This window comes from Achroia grisella, unplaced genomic scaffold, assembly GCF_030625045.1.
Source record: "Achroia grisella isolate CSIRO2021 unplaced genomic scaffold, CSIRO_AGI_Agris_v1 utg780, whole genome shotgun sequence".
NCBI lineage: Eukaryota > Metazoa > Arthropoda > Insecta > Lepidoptera > Pyralidae > Achroia > Achroia grisella.
In genome coordinates, this window is record NW_026713020.1 from 4,220,170 (window position 1) to 4,242,338 (window position 22,169).

The 22,169-nt window shown below is 30.5% G+C and overlaps 1 protein-coding gene across 1 annotated transcript in view; it reads left to right on the plus strand.

Moving 5' to 3' along the window:
* Positions 1–3,591: 3,591 nt before the first annotated feature.
* Positions 3,592–22,169, plus strand: part of LOC131851036 (uncharacterized) — a 93,097-nt gene continuing 74,519 nt past the window's right edge. Inside the window, exon 1 of the mRNA XM_059201460.1 lies at positions 3,592–5,457. Coding sequence (XP_059057443.1) covers positions 3,592–5,457 — 1,866 coding nt within the window. The remainder of the gene's footprint in view (positions 5,458–22,169) is intronic.

Here is a 22,169-nt window from a genome sequence, read left to right on the forward strand (position 1 = left end):
TTCGTTATGGTAACTATATCTGGGTTGTAGGGTGAGAGGAGGCAGTGAAATTATAAATTAGTCCTTTGGAATTGCATCGAATAGATGTATCACGGCGTTACATAAACATTTGATGTCAGTAGTTTCGTTAGTATATATAGTACTACTATATAATATTATCTTATCTGTGGTACTACTAACCATTTGGTGGGTTATCAGCTTAGTTTCCATCATAAATGCATAAAAATCTATATTTACAAGTACTCTTGCTTCATATACATACATTAATGTTTAAATTGTTCTTCATTCATGACATTTACAGTAATTTCTCAGTCAATAAGTACTTGTGAATACATACATTTGTATTCATTGTTTGGGGAAACCAGAATCTTAAAAATCTTTGAATACAAGGTTTTGGTTTTAAGACTTAAAGATACATCGATACAGACATTTACACCTTTATTTGGCATGTTTTAGTGCTCATTTTTATATTCACCAAATAAAAGTAAATGACCACAGAGAATTCTTTATCTCTTTGTGTGTATTTGGAACTGAACAACAAATAAATATATTTTACATGCTTTTACGGCTAATGAAGACAAAAACATTTGGAAAATGTACGCGGTCATTCCACAGTATGATATCGAAATATAAGAATAACTTTTTATTAGGAGCCTTAAACGATATCAAACGTTGAATCCGAAAAATTTAAATGCTTATAGTCAATTATATTTTGGTTATTTGGAATTTAAATATTTTAATTTATTTAATTTTACAGACAACTAAAATTGGGCTAGTCTATAGGGGACTTTTCAACACAATTTTACAATGTAAGTATTCGTGCCATCGTATATATACACATATAGTTTCATAAACCAGCTTCTTCAAACTGCGATAACTAGTGATCTGCCACGGTTATGCCCGGCTACTCAAAATTTTGTGAATATACAAAGTAGGCAGAATACCAACCAGATGGTTGAATGAGTAACCACAGCTGGAAAATTATGACACTGACAGTGCTTGGTAGGCTACGTTATGCTGAAGTAAAAGATCTTTATACAAAAGTTATAAAGTAGATAGCCTGACGCTCAAGAATAATGTAACTTTGAAGCAATGAAATAATTTCTCAAATCTGTACCTACTTCCGATGTTTACTATGGGATACAGTTACATAGTTACTCCAATATAATCGTAGATATAAGACTACAATGAATTAGGACCAGTAATACAAACTAAATATTGTCTACTAAGCTGTACACAAACCACTCCTTCGTTATAATATTTGTGAAGATAAAATTAATAATATATCAGGACATCCAGATCGTTACAAATAATCATACTCATGAATACAAATGCTAGTACCATAAGAGGAATCGAACCCGCGAACATTGGAAGTAAGGCGGTGTGCTAAACTGCTAGACCACCGAGGTCAATGTCTACTTTTTGTTTAAAAAATACATTCACTTCTTCAACTGTCCCCTTTTCCAAACTTTCAATGTCTCCCGAGTCCCGAACGGTGTATTTCGAGGCTCTACCGAAAATACGTAGATATGTATTGTGAAATAAAAAGCATTGCTGTGTTCAGATTATACGTATTTGATATTTCAATTTATACTGCTGCGAGTTTAATGGATTTATTTGGTTCCCGTATTGTGTTAAACGGGAATTATTACGTGTGTAAACCGAAACTGTTAAGTGTCTTCTTTGTCTTATATTTTTACATGCATTTCGTAATATCCATCCATTGTGGCTTGTAAGAGTATTACTTAAGACATTTTACCGATATACAGTTATTGCTTTCGGAAGTCCGATTTACGAAATCCCCATTATTGTTTTTTTTTTTTATTGAAAATGCAAATGCATTTCTGCGTCGTTGCGCTAAGTAGTCCTGAGTGAATTATATTTTCAAGTGTTATAAAGTTCTTGGAGTTATTTAACAGAATTATATTTTATGTATCGACTACATTAATCTTATTAATATTATATACGCGAATGTTTTTGAGTAGGCAAAAATTACTGAACGGATTTTGATAAAACTTTACAGTTACAGCTTATATATCAAAATATCAGATAGTCTATTAATTTTATGAAGGAGAAACCGCGGACTCAGTTAATATAAAACATATTATAGCTGGTACACTGTCATTATCATCAAATGAAGATGGCCTATATAAAATGATTTCTAACCTATCTATTGATCATCTACTGCTGAAGTATGTGTACTTCTAGTGTTACTAATCTATTTTTACCCACATTATAATAATAATACAATATAATAAACACTGAACAATTCACATAGCACCATATAGTACTATATAGTCCATGATAAGCTTAGCTATAGGCTCTAGATAACTACTAAAATGCTTCTTCTTTGTTAACATTAGTTCTAATTAATATATCTAAAAAATGTAAATACATTTTTTAATATTTTTTATTGCACTTATATAAGTGCAATAAAGAATATTAAAAAAATGTCGTATTTTAGTAAATAAATACATAATATACCTAGATGAACACCCAGACACGATATCACTGTTACAAACAATTATGAACACAAATGTTTTTACCATGCGAGGAATCGAACTTGCAACTATAGGATGTAAAGTAGTGTACTAAAACGCTAGATCACCCTTCAAATTGCATTGTGTATATTCACTCATAAAACTTTCTTCACTGGTTCTTCATACCTGGTTTTTATCGGTAGCGGTTCCTTCAATTATCTAATTAGACAATTGTTGGGTTTGGTTTTCAGGTAGTTGTTAATCTTAGTTTTACATTATTTCACAGGCTTTAGGTCATATAGCCATTAATTAGGATTGTATAATTAAAGTATATTTTTTAATTGAAATCCTATTGTCTTGCTAATGTCTTAGTGATACAATAACTTTACTAGCAAATGAATAATATCCAATAGGTAAAGAAAAGAACAAAACACAAAGATTATATAAAAACCTCGTAACGCAAACACCATGAAGTAATTTAATTTTTTTCTGACTTTAGATATATACCCTTTTAATCTAGTGAGAACAAAAAAGTGACGCGTGCTGTCAATATTAGCTGTTATACAGAATTTTTGCTGTATTCACATGGTGTTAAGTCTCGGTCAGTTATGGTCAACGAACGCCGGTATATGCATATTGTTGTTTGGTCTAATTTAAAAGCGCATTAAATTATTTTATTTTATATCTATGCCTCCATCGGGGTTTAGACGATTTTACTATGTAATATCATGTTATCTGTGATTTTGGCAATATTAAAGTAAGAAAAAAGAGTGCTTGTATTGTATATTGTTTTCCTATCTAATTTTATTTTTGGGTTTTTATTTTCAAACATGTCAACCCCATTTTGTATTATTATTTGTTGCGATATTATTAGTAATCCGAGTTTGACAAAATAAACAAAAACATTGAAAATATTTTTTTTCATGAGTAATATATAACACTATATTAGTTGATACACGGTGTAAGAATAAAACTAATATGAAAATTAGAACAATACTAAATAACCAAACTATTGGACAAGGAAGTATAAGTATTGGTTACGATCTAATATTAATTTTAAAGAGACTGCTACTATTTTTATTGACAGTTATTAAATGATTTTAACATTAATATGCTGGGATCTTGTGATGGTAGCGCAATTAAATTATTAGAATTTTTGGAACATATGAATCTTCGCCAATATGTAACGAAACCAACTCATTTTACTGATCATTCGAAGACTTTACTTGACGTAATATGCAGCAGCAGTAGGGTTATGAATGTTATAATTGACTATGTGCCAGATCTCAGTAGCCATGCCTTTATTTCTTGTGAATTGAATGTAAGGAAACCTAAACCAGTGCCTCGATGGATAACCTACAGGCCTCTCGGTGATATTGACATCGACGTTTTCAATGAACATGTAAATTGCATACCATGGGAACTATTGATGAAAGGCAATATTAATGAGTCAGTCGCTGTTTTTAACATGCTTATTAGTGCCTTATTTGATATTCATGCGCCTGTGAAGACATTGTATTTAAAGGACCGGAGTTACCCATGGATAACACAAACTATTAAAGATATGATGAGATTGAGAGATAAAGCTCACGCAAAAAGTCATCGTACGAAATTGGAGGTCGATAAAGAGTACTATAAACAACTTAAAAGTTTAGTTAATGTTGCCTTATATAACGAAAAAAGAGCGTATTATAGATATTACATAAATAAGAACATGAATGATCCACGTAACCTCTGGAGGAACGTAAAACGTAATATTGTTGATTTTAAAAAGGATTGCTCCGATTTACCACAACACCTTGGTGACGCTGATCTCATTAATGATCATTTTCTTGGTGTCCCTGGCAATGACAGTATTAGTATATCTCAATTAATGTATTTTTATTATCATAGATTCTGCCCTGCGGTATTCAGCTTGAAAGAGATAAATGAATCAGTTGTATTAAAAATAATAAATAGTATTAAAACTAACGCACAAGGAGCAGATGGTATAACTTTAAAAATGATACTTATGACATTGCCAAGAACATTGGGTGTGATTACTCATATTGTTAATACATCGCTGATTAGTGGCATTTTTCCAGATCTATGGAAAGAAGCTATAGTAAAACCTCTTCCAAAAGTCAGTCAACCCACTGAATTAAAAGATCTACGACCAATTAGCATTCTACCATTTCTATCAAAAATTATAGAGAAAGCAGTATGTATGCAGTTAAGAGGATATCTTAATATAAATAACATTTTACCTCAGAAACAGTCAGGTTTCCGAGCTGGTAGGAGTACCTCTACTGCGCTTTTGAATGTGGTTGATGACATACTGGCCGGCCAGGACATCGGACTAGGAGCAATTCTGGTGTTGCTTGATTATTCCCGCGCATTTGATACTTTAAATACTAAACTACTTATGGCGAAATTAACATATTACGGGTTTGATGATATTGCACTGAAGTGGTTCTATAGTTATTTATCGGATCGTTCTCAGAGGGTGGAAGTGACTAATCTCAATGGTATAAGGAATGTATCTGCCGCTGCTGTTATAAATAAAGGAGTTCCCCAAGGCTCTATTTTAGGACCTCTCCTATTTATTCTTTATACTGCTGACTTACCTGGATGCATATTAGATACTGAATATCATTTATATGCTGACGATCTCCAGGTTTACAAATCATTCATACCCACTGAAACCGAGACAGCTGTGCGTAAAATTAACCAAGAATTGGACCGTATTGCAGAGTGGTCGGAAAAAAACGGTCTAGTTTTAAATCCGTCCAAAATTAAATTCATTGTTCTTGGATCGAAAAAACAAATAGATGTAATTAATAGTTACGGCCCCGTGGTTACTATAAAAAATGCTAATATTCAGCAAGTATCAGAGGCTAGAAATTTGGGTGTATTGATGGACAGCAATCTGAGATTTGAGAAACACGCAAATAATATTGTTAAGCAATGTTATTACAGATTGAGGGTATTATATAAGGTTAGACAGTATTTATCCGTGGACATGCGAATTTATCTATGCGAATCTTTGATTTTATCCAAGTTGAATTATGCGGACACAGTCATAGGTGGTTGTCTTTTAGCTCGCACAAAAAAGATTATACAGCGCGTTCAAAATTCTTGTGCAAGATTTTGTTTTCCGATACCTCGCAGAGCCCACGTATCACCATATTTAAATAGTAAAGACCTTATGAGTATGGAAACACGGCGTAAACTACACTTTGCCAGCTTACTATTTGAAGTTGTAAAAAAAAAGATTCCCGAATATCTTTACGAAAAAATGAATTTCAGTAGTCGTCATTCACGCGGCGTTCATTTGATGTGCCCCTCACATAGAACGGCAGCGTTTCGTGGTAGTTTTCGCTATTCTGCTACGAAGTGCTGGAATAATATACCTCCTCCTATAAAAGATTCCTTAACTGTGCAGATTTTTAAAAATAAATTTAAAAAAATACTCCTCCTCACTCAGAAAACTGTGCCGTGATGTGTCTGCACTCCAAGAGCGGGGTAATGCAGGGTATCCTAGTATCACCAGAATTTATGTTTATGTTTATTTTATGTTTTCAGTGTGTAGTTTATGTTTGGTTTTTATTTATATATGGTATTATGTCGTAAATGTTTGCTTTGTGTTGTCCGCCTGGATTTATGTATGTATGTGTATTATTACTATTATTTTATTATATTTATTGTATATAAGGTGTCCGCTGAAAACCAGCGTCGTGGCACCCCGTCACGACATATGCTGAGCGGAGACCTAGTTGGTACTCTAATTATTAATATAAAATGTAAACTTAATTTTAAAAATTATTTTCAGTGTACCAATTAAACAATTTTCTTTCTTTCTTTCTTTCTTTCAAATGATTATGTTTTATCTGTAACCTGCCTTCTTGATATATATAATATATTTTTTTATGTGTAACATACTCGTTTTATATAATGTGATATATGTTCCAGTTCTTATTTCTTTCTTCCGATTTTGATACTCTCATTCCATTAAAAGCATATTTTTATAAAATAAATGAGAATTAACTTACAGAATGATAAATTAAGCACTGGCGTTAATTTGATTAGGAATTGAAATAAGAATTAAAATTGAATAAACTTAAGCCTTAAGAACTAACATGAAATTATCTATATCAATAATACGTAAAATACTTCGTCAATATAATTATATTGTTGAAATGAAAGAGGATTGTTAGTATTGTAGTGTGGTAACCCTATTGCTAGCAATACACCATGTCAGGTTGACCTCCATGCGGTTTTCCTTGTGATAAATTCCTGGTGAATTTGTCACGATGAACTAACTGATCTGACCTCGTGTTCATCTTATCAAATACCACTGGTGGACACCAGTGGTATGTATATATGGAATAAGATGTAAACTTTAACGGTTTAACGCAGGCGAGTGTACAAATTTATTTATAATTCGTAAAAAAAATTGTAATATTTTAATTTACTCTACGGTTGTCGCTTGTGACTTACGCTCCGTGTAAAAGAGAAGCAGTGATACGGCTCTCGCATCATCGGTCAATTACAAAAAGGTAATCCCGTGGAGGCACTTAATGAATCATTATGGCTGGCGGCGCGGCCGTCTCGACGGGTGATGCGCATCAGATTTATAGTCGAGACTATCTTCATATACATTTTGTATACCTTGTGCTTCCGGAAGTCGGAACTTTGTACTTTGATCATGTACTTACAACAACACTGGTAAAAATATAAAATATGTTAAGTTGAATACTGTTATAAGCTTTTTACTGAAAGTTATAAATTAATATGTACAATTTAGTAAGTTAGTACGTTGTTATGTTTTATTTAAAAATTAATATTTTCATTACTACTATCGCAAATAGTTGAAGTATGGTCGAAGGTGATCGTTGCAGTATATACATCATTTGATATACTCACATTTTGCGAAGAAAATTGTAATTTAATATGGTGGATGTGCTAGTCTAATTATATGAATAGTTTCAACATAAAGAAGAAAATATTCTTCTTTGTGTGTATTTGTCATTAATAAAATAAAATAAAGTCAAAATGATTACAATTTTATTTCAGACTTTCGTTACCTTCCATCAAGTGGAGACATTTCCTTATTTAACATAAAGAAAATAAAGTATCAAGTACAATTTAAATATTCACTTGTAGCCACGACTATAGATGTTAACGAGCCTCGGGCTAGATGGACATTTGAGCGACTGAAAGTCAAAGGGGGCTCGCGTCAACATCACTCATAGAGGCCCTATGTGACCTTACCTTGGCGCGAGAAATGAAGGCGTGGTGCTATAAGTTCACTGTCGGTAAACAACTGACGTGTCAGGTATTTGGAAGTGTAGTGTTTTAGGAGGAGTATCGACCGAAAACGTGCTCATATTGATATGGGAATAGGGATGAATTGAAGAGAAAACCATATTTCGCCGACCTCAAATAAATGGAAGAAGCAGATGATGATGATGATGATAATTAATAATAACTCTGGACAATTTACACAGCCGCATCTAGTCCTAAGAACAGATCTTGTGTTATGTTCATCCAGTTAAGGTGGACCCAGGATACTGTCAGGTTTGACTACGAAGTTTTCCAGGAAACAACGATGATCTGAATTCATTCTATTTTATCATCATCTATTGGGAACCAATAGAGCATAATATAATAAGAGAAATATTATGTACAAATAGAAAGTATTTTTTAATGGTGATGAACATCAACTGTAAAAAAGACTTTCTATTTGTACATAATATTTTTCTTATATAAAGTAATTATTGCCTATTATTGTATCTGCTTTTTTTAGATAAAGATATGTATTTGGGTCCGTTCTCGTTATACAATATATCTTCAGGTAAAATTTCATTAAGATCCCTTTATTAAAGAAAAGATAAGAAATAGAAAGACATGCAGACAAAAACGCTTTGTTTTATATTTTATGCGTATATAGCCTAAATACCACAGTATAAAAGAAGAAGTTACATGTTAGTGAGTTACAGAAGTAGGTGCAAAAGTTATTTATGTTTCATTTTGAGATCTAGTTACTGTAACGATAAACACAAGGGGCAACCCTCGCCTATATGTTCGTGCTATTCTTTAGGACTAAGTAGACATGTCCTAATACCCTATAACTTCACTATCATATACAACTAACTATATAGAATAGAAACACTGTATATAATGTAAGCTAAATAGACACTAGAATTTTAAACTAAGTGAATTTTAAACAAGTATCTTTCACAAAAAAAATTCTTTCAGAGGAAGGTATCACTGCACTCGGAATTTAAATTAAGTTTCCTATTAAGTTCAAAATGTTAAGTACTCTTTTAATAAATGTAAAATAAACAACATCGAAAGTAGCTTTCTTATTAGTCGTCATAAGGAAACCTTGCTTCTAACGTAGAGATGGCACTCAAAAATACTTCTTGAATATTTATTTACGAAGCAACATAACGAATCGCATTAATTCGTCGGCCCGCTTCGCTTCTTACGACCCAAAGAGTTCTGAAAATCGTCTAATTAATAATTTATCAAGCTTTTAAAGAAACGGAGGATAGGTAATGAGTACTTTAAAAAGATTGTCAAGACGCTACTGGTCATACAGAAATGGGAACAGAGCGTATGTAATTCTGAATAATGTTTCCCGGAACGCCATTTTGTGAAAATATTTACTACCGTGACAACACATTTTGCTATCATCGCGCATAGCAAATACTAATTTCTACTTTATCCTGTAGAACACAAGGTTGATGATGGAGGTTTAATATTTTGGTTTTAGTTGCACGATATTCCGCCCAAGGGAAAAAGCACAACAGTATAAGACGTATGGTTTAAACGATGTTGTTATAAACCGATTATACAGAGCATCGGGATATTACGCACTTATATATTCAGAAAAAATATATTATTCAAATTAGGAACATATTCTGAGCATACTTCAGTAACGATTATTTTGCTTTAAAATAATTTCGTGTTGACGACGTCTTAAAAGCTGCAAGATATTACATACCTGGAGGTATCAATTTTGGATCCTATTACCATGCAGTAAAGATTTGTTTTAAATATATGTTAATAGGATGACAGTTTGGAAATTGCAATTTCAAGTCCTTTAAGTCAGTTAAAGGTGTTGTCTTGAAGCATTACTAATTCATGCATATTATTGGATACGTTGAAGAATAATTGCCCTTAATATTTTACTGAAAGTTATGATTTTTAAACGGTTGTTTTATGAAATTTAATCATTTATAATGCCATTATATACGGTACAATATTTTGTCCAAATTACCACACTATCTCTATGTGAATATATGTGTTTATCATACGATTCCATTAATTCCAGTAAAATACGTGAATTATTTTCTTTTATACTTTTTGATTATGACATCATGTAATAAATAATAAGATTATAAGAATAAGAATAATATTATATAAGAATAAATTACAAATAAAGTCCCTATTCTAGTCTTGAGCAGGTGGTTATATTTCCCAAAGGGCATAAAAAATAATAAAAAAGTGTATATAGAATAAATATAAATATAAGTACTTTTTATTTTTACAAATTAACATATTGTAAACATTCATCTAAAAATTATATATAAATATTTCATTGATTCATTCAAAATTTAAGAGCCTCGCTCGTGGACCTCTTACCACTTCTTATGATCTACCATCGTTCTCTTAAAATGTTAATAAGCTACAACTCCAATTTTGTTTTTAATTTGATTAATGGATATCTATATATATAAATAAAATTTGCGTGTCTGTTGTAATATTTATATAACCATTTTTTACTATATGCATATGAATATAAATACGGTACATACACCAAAATAATACCTTTTACCATTTTTGTCTGTCCGTCTGTCAGTTTGTTTGTTCCGGCTAATCTCTGAAATGGCTAGACTGATTTTGACAGGACTTTTTTGGCAGGTAGCTGATGTAAGAAGGAGTAACTTAGGTTACTTTTATTTTAGAAAAGTAAAGTAAATTTCCACCCGGATGAAATCGCGAGTACTGCTAGTAGAAAATAAAATTATTCAAAGAAAACCATTTTATGCTTTCCAAATGTGACGATAGAATCAAAAATTATTCTATTGCCACATTTGGAAATCAAATTGATACCCACCTACCACCATAGAAAACTATATAGCTCTATCCGAACGTTTATAGTGATATAACAATTATATTATTTATCATAGGTACGTAGATATAATAGAATAATTGTTAACTTTAAACTTACTTATAAAAATAACTAGTTACTAATAATAACTATCTTCCTGATTTACACAGCTTTTACCCGTGACTTCTTCTGCTTTTTTAATATAGAAGATAGTCTATGTCCGTCCTCGTACTAAATCTGTCTTCAAGAATCCCTTCAGCTGTTTGCGATCGGACAGACATACAGGCTCTTTTCTTAATAATAAATAAATAGACTAGATAGCGCTGTATTCATTGTAGCCTGTACAATGAACACAGCGCTATCTAGTTTCACGGTAAGCAGAGCTTTTGTAAAGGGTACTAGACAACTAATATAAATACCTAAATATTTTTTTTTTGTATATAAATACATAATATACATGGAAAAACCGATATAAGCAATCATACTCATGAATACGAATGTTTGCACTATGCGAGGAATCGAACCCGCGGCCGTCGGAAGTAAAGCGGTGTGTTAAACTGCTAGACCATCGAGTATGTCAATAAATAAAATAGTATAACCCGTGCGGATACCTTTCTGAAGAAGCTTACCAGCTTTTTACCGTGACTTCGTCTGCTTTTTTTAGATAGAAAATAGCCTATGTCCGTCCTGTTTGTGCTCAGATAGCCAGATGGGATTTTTTATTTAATAATATTATAGTACAGAAGGAAAGTATTTTTTTAAATTCACATAATTTTTTTACTTAACCAAATGTATCCATAACAAAAGTCAAAATGTTTCCTCTTTATAATACAAGTATTAAAAAAATAGCTGTAGTAATCTATCAAAGTTACAAGTAAATGGTATAATTTCATTTCTCACAAATAACTCCAACCTGTGAATTGGAATTATTATGTAACGTTTCATTACCATTTATGTAAGTCGGATAGAAATGTTTTACTCCCGTGATGATCTACAGTCATGAGATATGGCCTGCAGCCAATAAATATTAGCTATTATGACCAACACATATAGATATTTTATTATCTATACCCATACATATAATAGATAGGAACTTGAGAGCTCATATTAAGATGGTTCGTTTTTATAAGTAAAAAACATTGCGTTACAAACAAAAATCATGACTTTATTAGACCAATTACGATTATTACAGTTTACCTAAATTACTATACGTGTGTATTATATAAGTATTATGTTGTATGAGGGCGTGTCGTAGCTTAGTGGTTTATTATACCGTCTTGTGGATCTATAAGATCGTGAGTTCAATTTGGCTAAACCAAACTCTTCATTTAAAATTTTTGTGGCATTTACTTTTCTGTTACCAAATTCGAGAAATATCTCTTCCTAGACCCTTTTTCTAAAAATAGGTAATTAAATTGTTGCGTTCTTAGTTGACGAAGAATCTGAATACTCTACCTGAGATATCAGTTATTTTATAAAGGAAAGGTTTGTTTATTACTCAGAATGACATTTTATATCATTATAATATTTTTTATTTCTTTTTCTTTCTTTTCCATCTGCAATCAGCCTAATTATTCATTAATAGGTAAAGCGTAAAACGTAATGAAATAACGAAGATATAAACTTTATTTGTGGATAATTTTTATTTATATGTATGTATGTTTATATTATATTTTTATTGAGTTTACGTTCCTGTTTCAAACAAAAGTGCTTAAAATTTTTCATTGAACAAAACTCTTTGTTCGAAATTTGAAATGACGACCTGCTCCAATCCTATGGAGTCCGTTTGAGTTCGTCCCCATTCGGTTTCTGATTACGGCTATGTGTGGGACGTTCTAAAAATAAAACGTTGGGACCAAACACATGTCATTTGTCAGCGTTTCGCTTACATGACACGAAGTAATTTACGATATCCTTGGATGCTGCTTTTAAGTGGCACAATACACATATTTATATTCATGAGTGTCATACTCAGCTGGTTTTAGGTGTAATTTTTGATATATTTATAATATGTGTATTATCTCGCCCTCGGTGGTCTAGCGGTTTAGCACACCGCTCTACATCCGATGATCGCGGGCTTGATTCCTCGCACGTGTGTTTTGTCATGAGTACGATTGTTTGTATTGTTCTTGGTGTTCTCTATGTGTACTAATATTCTAGTAGTTACACATAATACAAGCTCAGCTTACTTTGGGGCTAGATTAGGCGTCGAGAGAAGTAAATACCTTTATTTGTCATAAAATTATTCGTGTTAAGATCCGGTTAATATTTAAATAATCTAGATTAGGCGTTATATTATCCAGGGGGTATTATTATTTTTCTATTACTTTTATTTATTGTGAAATTGATATCATTTAATTTATACTTCAAAATTTTTTTTTATTCTGTTTGCCAAATTTTTTGTTGATAAATCACAGAATACCATTTATCTGCTTAATACATTAAGTATTAGATTGTTAACTGTTGGTTTTGTAATAAATAAATTATTATTATATATTTCGATTACCGAAACTCATAATTCCTGCTTTGCTCTAGATGGTGCTGTGTAGTAGTCTAGGGCTAATAGGAGTTATTTTCAACCTAATCAACTAGGCTTCTATGCAGACCGGTTCTTGTAATTTGGCTATCTAAGTACATAGTTAGTTACCTAGTAAGTACAATCTTCTGCAAATGTATGCATCTGCAGCTATCCTCTGATTACAAGCTCTGACCGTAGTTAATCAGGTTGAGGAATCAAGTGTATAGATGTAAATGTGTATATTGGTTGTCGGCTAATATACCAGTAAAGGTGCGGAAGGGGATTGTTATAATGTGGACTAATAACCTCATTGCTAATACTAATATACTAAGTCAGATCGACTTCTACGGGGTTCTGCCTGGAAAGCATCGTGGTAAATTCATGGTGAATTTACCAAAATGGGTTAACTGACTTGACCTCATACTCATATTGTCATCATCCACTGGTATTCCGCCAGCGAAAACCGTTAGCGCAGGCATCTGCACCAATCCATTATCATCTATAAGAAAATATACTTGTACATTTTAATGTAATTATATCGCTTATACACAATTTAGTATAGCAACATCCTCGTGTAACTATTCATCTCAACTCAAGACGTCTAAAGTAATTATAGACAAGTGTTGTAACATGTAGAAGTAACAAATATGGTAAAAAAGATTTATTAAATATATTATATTATATTCAATATTGCAAAATAGGTAATATAAAACCCAATATCAAGGCTTCTGACCTATGTAGTACCAATTTAGAAACTAACATAGACTAACATACATATAGTTATTACTATATGTAATGTAATAAAAGACTAATCTTTTTATTCCTTTAAAAATGTACCCATTAGATGTAATGATTTGATAATCATAAATTAATGAGATTTAATAATAATATATGTGTGTAACAAAAGTCACTACAAATAAATAAATAAAACGAAAATAATAAAAAAATAATTTTACACAATCAAATAAAATTACTTTATACCTCCACAATAACAATAATGTTCATGAATAATTAAAGTAAAAAAATCTTTTGAGAAAATACATATGAATAATAATAATTACATTAAACGAGGTTATAAAAGTTATACAGAAAAAAGAAAAAGTTTTAAACCGAATGGCATTAAGATTCCAAGTTAGCGCCTTGTAGTCGTTATTCATATGACATATAGCGTTGAAAATTAGGTCGGATTAGTGATTTCACGGACTTTTTTGTCTATTTAACTGAATTCGGTACGTATTTGGTTACAAGCCACCGCATAGCCGGCGGAACTCAAAAAATGATCTTTTTGTTAATTGGTAATAGGCCTTTTGGAATAATGATTAATGTCTTCATTTCTTTTAACATTTCATTGATGTCTCTATAAAGTATATAGTTCAGTCATACTAAATCGCATTAAGAGCTACTTTAAAGGACTAGGTCCATTATACTTAGAACTATATAATATTTGTATAAATATGTGTAACCATTCTTTTTTAACATTGCATATATATTTACAAGTATATGCTTGTATGCATTAATTTCGGCAGTATTATTCTAGTAAGTTGGACAGTGTATTACTAAAAAATATTGTTTGTAGTGTGATGTAAACTATACAAGTAGATCTTTATTTATAAATATATATTTGAATACAATAGTTGGCAGAATAGATTTATTTTGGAACTTTATTAACTACCGCATATGAAATAAACACATTATAAGAGATTGTAGTGCACTTATAAGAACGATATCTCAATATACATCTAAGTGTCCAGTACCTACACATGATTTATGAATTCTCTATAACTTACTACAAAAATAAAAATGGTTACACAGTTTTATACATAAATATTAAGTACTTAGTGACGTGGACTAAGCGTGTCATGCGTAAACGTTCAAATATCGAACGCGTTCTAATTTCGAAAAATTGCAATCTAATTTGAAACGTGTTTACGAACGCGGAATAAACAACACCTACAGAAACGAGTTGCCAACAAAAAAGTAACACATAATTCAGAGCATATTATACGGTCCAGTATCGTGCGGTCATAATGTCGATAACTTATAATCTTACATAGTTACCAATCACATTGGTGCTGGGATCGCGTAAATTGTCGCCTTAAGGTCCGTACTGAGCACGCACTTAGAAAAATCTCTTATGCCGCAGGCTATTCTGTGGACTTGCGTGTATAGTCTTGTGGCATATTATTTGTTTTTTTTTTTACTTTTTGATTATGATTTACCTACCACTGTTATATCATTTGGTTGACTGTCTACAAAGCATCATAGGATGCTACATAATTGATACAATATCCTAACTCTACAGTTTTCATTCTGATGGTTATATAAAAGTTTGAAATGTCGGACAATGTTAATATTTCTAATTCCTTAAGTAGCTCTACTTTATCATAACAATAAAACAACATTTATTGAGGTCTTTGGAGCAGTAATGGATCTGACAGTAAGCAACTGTCGCCTAGAGAATTTCTAATGAGTGGGTTTCTAACAACTTGTTCAATGAAACTAGTAGATTTGCAATTCTACCATATAAACTCAAACAAGTTACGACTTTCAGTCATTCGTCCAATATTTGCTTAGTTGTTAATTGATTAAAATTGAAAAGTATATATTTATATCATTTTTATGGAACTGAAATGACCAGTCTTATTTAAATAGAGAATGCTTTCTGTAATTATCACAATGGCGAACGATTTGGTAATTTTTTTCTAAATTTGAATTAAAAATTTTGCTCGTATTACTGGCCAGTATTCTAAACAAGATTCATATAACATGTTACCGTTTTTATTTAAGGAAATATCTATTGCTTAGATACAAATTCTCACCAACGACAAGACAAATGACACAACAAATCATATGCAATAATAATAGGAGTATTATAACACAGGAGTGTATTATTAAAAATACCGTAAACAGAAAGAAGTCTGTTGTAAACACATAATTGGCCGTTCACATAAACAATGCGCCGGGTGCTAGCGCCTCAAGGCACGCGCAAATGAAGCGTAGTTTCACGTACTACGAAACCAATTTAGTGAGATCTCTTACTTTTATAACAATCATCCTGGTCGGACCATGAAATATTAATACTAAAAAGGGTGAGGTATATCAAGGAATAATGGATGCAAGCATCCTATGACAACAAAATGCCATGCATGATACTGGCTGAAGATTGTTCCGCATTAATAGGCTTTCATAAAAATATTTATTATAGTTATATAATATGAAATGTATATTAGAATCTACTTTAAAAAAGATGTCAGTTTGTTTTGTATATCTTACGCATGACTTATCTAATTGATTTCATTTAGTCTTTATTTTTAATCTGTGGTGATTCAACAATAATTTTGTAAAGAGAGGTTTTTCATGAAGTCTGATACCTATGAACTAATATTAGTAGAAACACGAAGTCTCCTCATTAGTAATGTAGATACATTATCTTTAAAAAATCTTTAACGCAGATGCGTTAAAGATTTTTTTTTTCTAAATCATTTCGAATCGAAGATATTCTAAACATTATGAATTTCAATAAAAAATCGAGTATCATCATATCACTCCCCGGTTATGTTAAATGCAATTATAAATCATATTCTAGTATTTATAAATGACTGGTCACGGTAGACTAAATCTTATTAATGTTATAATCACAAATATGGATGGATATAAGGATGAATTATTCATTCACGCAAAAAGTACTGTACAGATTCTGATGAAAATTTACAGTATAAGCTAATACTACATCAGAATAACATATATACTCTAAGTTATATGCGTGTGAAACCGCGGGTACACTACAGTAGTACAGCTCATATATAGTAATTGAATATTAAGAAAGTAGTGCATATTTTCTTAGTAATAGTATCAATTTTCTTATGTAAAAATGTAAACAATTTAGTATACTCAGCTATTTTACAATCTACACTACTAAGCTACAAATTTTACAATCGACGACATTGTGTCCGGGATAGAGGCAATCATAAAACTTGTGCCTTTTTACTTCAAACAGTTTTAATTTAAAGTAAGTAGGTGCTATATTTTTACTCACAATGGCATCATCAAAAAAGTAATGTTACCCATGATATTTCACGCAATTTACTTGCTTCTGTAACAGTTTATGTAACTTTTGCTCACTAACAAGACTTAATCCAGGTGAACGACACAAGTATTATGACAGATATGTCACTTCATTGATTCATTTAATTACGAATTAAATAAAAATAAGAAATATATATTTTTTTACTTTTTACAAATTCGTGTTGTGTTGGTACTGAACTATGCCAGCCGTCACACAGTTTACTTTGTAAAATATATCGTAGTTAAGTAATAGCTCATTCAAATAATTATTTTTAAGCACTGTTAAATAGTATTTTTTTAATTTACAATGCAGAATTGGATTCTACCAAGTAGCATTCTTGCGCTATAGCAATGACTTTGACTGGTACTGTTGCTGACGTACTGGCCATATAGTTTCATACTTCATATTTACATTGTATTTTCTATTAAGATATGATTTCTATATGATTTAATATATATTAAATCTTAATATACATTTTTATGTACTGAACTCAGTCTTATAAAGAATTTTGACAGAAAAACATATCAAACAATATCAATATCATTATTAATATTATAAATGAGAAAACGAGTTTATTTAATTTGACATATTATCGGTTTAACAAAGTACGTTAATTTTATACATATATATATATGTATGCATATTTAGCGATATTATATAAGCATTAGCATATTTAGTAATAAGAATATTACTATAATATGGTTCGACTATCATATTTTCAAAGGACTTGAACATCTGTAGTACCTATTACATTTTATTCTTTGATGAAGTAAGTCGGTTAAACGTCTCCCGAAGGTCTCATAGAGGGTATCTGTTTAATCTGCCCGCGGAAAATATCGCACACCATGTATATTAATGTGGTGTGCCTTTATTGCTTCTATTGTAGGCAATTTATTCATTGCACTACTGAGAACTTATTTTAGGGCGGTATTAAAAAAAATCATCTAGTGTGGTGTTGAACTCTGCATAAAAAGTTTTATTACTTATTTTCATTCATAGAAATTTTATATAAACACAGAGTGTTTGTTTATGTTCAATGGGAACTGTCACCTGGTGATTGATCTTGTGGAATATAGGCTTTTTAAAAGACCTGTAACGCATTTGCAATTCCCCTGGTGTTGCGGGTGTTCATCGACCATTTACCATCATGTGAGCCATAAACTATTTGTTCCCTATGCTGTAAAAAAAAATTGGTATTTGATGGTTTGGGTATAATATCTTCATAACCTCTAATTTCACTGCTACATCTCATTTTTCAATGGCAACACTGCTTGAGAAATCTGCTTAGCTACTGAAAAAACTGAGTCTGATATACTCACCCAAAAGACTTTTTCCCCAAAAGACCTCTTAACTGCTACATCTCTCTATACAACCAAAATAGCTTTCATAAGTTATTCGAACTAACCTATTACAGATTTCAAGCTGTTTTCTAAATAGTTTAAAAAGGAAAACAATTTGAAATCTGTAATGGATAGTTCACAAATTGACTTTACTTAATGTTAAATGCATATACATATACATCAATATTGACCCATACTTTATATACTATAGATTATAATAAAATATAAAATAAGGATACAATATCTGTGGTCACGACACTGACCACAGAAATCTACTATGGCAGCGCCGATCCACCACTCCCTTCGGCCAGTAATCTTCCTCCACGAAGGTGGATATTACTGTGGTGTACTTTATTGCTTCTATTGTAGGTAATTTATTCATTGCACTATTGTGAACTAATGTTAGGATTTATTAAAAATTTTAAAAACGAGGGTGACATCAAAATCTACACAAAATATCGAGGGGACTATTTCCTGATATACTTGATAGCACAAAAGTTTATATGTACAGCTACAAATATAAGCATTTCAGCCAGTGCATATTTTTCTGAAATATCGCATAACTAAGCAAATAATGATATAACTATAACAATACTGTCACTACCTTTTTATGTGTATAGAGCGATATTATAAATTATAATTATATTCCCTATAGTTCATATTTATGTAAGGTAATACGTATAAGGTATCAAGTGCACAATATAAATATACAGAAACTACTACTTTTACCACTCTGTGCTAAATAGAAATAATCTTTATTCAAATAAAATTAATATTTGAATAGTCACATTTTTTTTATTCTACTACTCATTCAGAACTCAGACTCATCACAAGGAGAATGAGCAAGAAACTTGTGTATTGCTCATTTAAATAAACGTTGTTTTAAGTAGATTTACATTAACGAGGATTAGGCATGCGACAATCAACATTGAAACTGCTACGCACTTAATCTCTGTTTAAATATAAAACTACATATAGTATATTCATCCAAAATTTCAAAAGAACTCTGTCGAGATGGACGCATTGCTGTTTACGTGGTTCAATTTCCGTGGTTGTTATTTATTAGACATGTTATACTTCAGCATTGATTCCTTGCATTGAAAAAATATATGTATGTTTTTAATTGCAGAATAAATGCGGAATAATTTATTTAGACATTATGCAAATTTTCTAATTCTCACAAATTAACTTACCATGTATCCATAGATAATAATAAATATAATTAAAATTGGATCACTTTGTAACAATACAAGTGTGATTATCTCGATGATGTTTGTTCTGAATCATCAAAAATGTTGGGTATAATTTTGAACTTGATGATGCCTTTGCATGATGACTTTTTAATTGACTAAAATGGAACAAAACATTCTCAATTCGAATGTATTTATTTATATATTTACATATAACGTTAATGATTATAATATTAATTAAGTATAAAATTTGGTCAGTCAGTAATAATGTTTCTTATAAACGAAAAAATCTCACTAATAGAAACTTATATCCCAGAAAAAACGCAATTAGCATAATAAAAAGTGATTAGAAAACAATTTGAGAATGTTGAATTATAAAATATGGGCGGTTAAGTGATAATAGATTTTGTAGTCGCTGATTTTGTACGTTTTTTTTTGTCATTTTACGACCGTGTATAATATTAATGGAACAGGTTACTCAAAATATTATCTGCAATAAAATTCGCCACGCCGTATTGATTAAAATAATAAGAAAGCAACGTGTATTAATTAACGGAATCTAATTAAATATCTCTTAAATGGTTTATGATAAGAACTTGTTTTAAGGAACGGCATTTAGAGTTCCTTTAGCGAATATACAGTACGATTTTTTTTTATTTATGTCCAAATAGAGAAATATGGACACAAAACTTAAATAAATAGTAATGTCGTACTATTTATTTAAGTTGAGTTTTGTGTCTATATTTCTCTATTTGTATCATAATTTGGTAGTTTTATTGTGATACAAATATATATAGTGAATATTATATTTTAAACATAAAATTAAAAAACACTATATTTTTTTATTTATTCAGTTGTTTTTATATAAGTATGTATAATTATATATGTATGAATTCGAACATTATTGTACTATCCCGGGTCAAAGCAGGTACACGTCTAGCATTTACAGTCTTTGGAAAGTTACAGAAATTAAATAACAAATAATAAAATAGGTATAGTTACTGTCTTTTCAATTTCACGGCTGAATTGGAGAAGTTTAGTTTTAGTTCAGTGAATAAAAGTAAACAAATAATAATAAAAATTACATAACGTATTATTAATACTTTTTATTATATCTGTCCCTTTCTTACAGTTGTATGTAATTCTAGAAGTATTTCTTTTACTAATTATTTTATTTTTTATAAAGTAATAAGTAAATAATTTCGACCGTCTTTAACCGTTTTAGATTACGTTTACTAAATTACAAATATACCTATAAATAATATAAATAATGAAATAAATGTCAGTTAATGCGTACAATTATAATTTAAATATTTTATTGAAAATAAATAAAATTACTCGGAATAATACCTAATTTAATTATCAAATAAATTAACATCGGCGCCATCGGCAATCCAAACTAGTTGTCGACTGGTTGTAAGGTTTTGGTAAATTAAATTTAAGTGATATGCAAATTATTTGCATTTGTATATACTCGAATTTAATCAGAAAAAAATATTCATTTGTTTAATTTAATTAAATGGCGCTTATTATGAATGTTCTAAATAGTATTCCAATCAACATTTCTAGATATGTGTTCCACAATACAAATATATTTAGTTATTGTCTATGTTTAATTCTTAAAGAACAAAAATAAATAAATAAATTTTATGAATTGTTATAAAAATAATGTATATTAAATACATTATTTTTATAAGAATCCGTAAAATTTATCATGTCCTAGTAACAAGATAAATTTCATCCGGTCTTAATCCGATCACCAATTTTTCTTTTGTGTTTACACTACGTAGGTACACAAACTATTTAAGAGGGATAGGAATATTTAGTCAATATAATCAAAATAGGGTCATCACTAATAATATACCCTGCCAAGTCGACTTCTACGCAGTTCCTTTAGCATTGTGATAATTTTTGCTGAATTCACCACAATGGGCTAATTAACTTGACTAGTAGTCTTGCTGGTATAGGAGGATGCACCATACAAGTATCATCTTTAAAAAAAATACTCATACACACACGTATGTGTACATAAAACTCTAAAATAATAGTCCTTACAATAGCCTATAAACTAATTACGGTAGGCAATTAAACGAGAAGCAAACTATTAAGGCAAAGATTTGTAAGCATCAATTAATAAAGGTTGTGATTATTACACACAAAGTAATGTTACAAATCTAATCCTTGTAGTTATTAGAATAAAGCATTAAATAAATCACTTTGTTTCATAGATCTATTATTCCTATTTATCCTTGACATAAATATGCATTGTTGTAACTATGACCTTACTGTATAGTGTGAGCATGGTGCTATTAAATTTGTCACTGATTTATCTTAATCTTTATTAGTCAAAGTTACTTAAATGGATAAATTTATCTGACTAGATTATAATCCAACTTTGTCTGAGTTTAATTATATTTTTAATCTAATTTCAATGCCAAAACTTTTCAATTATCTATCAAGTTTTAATACGTACT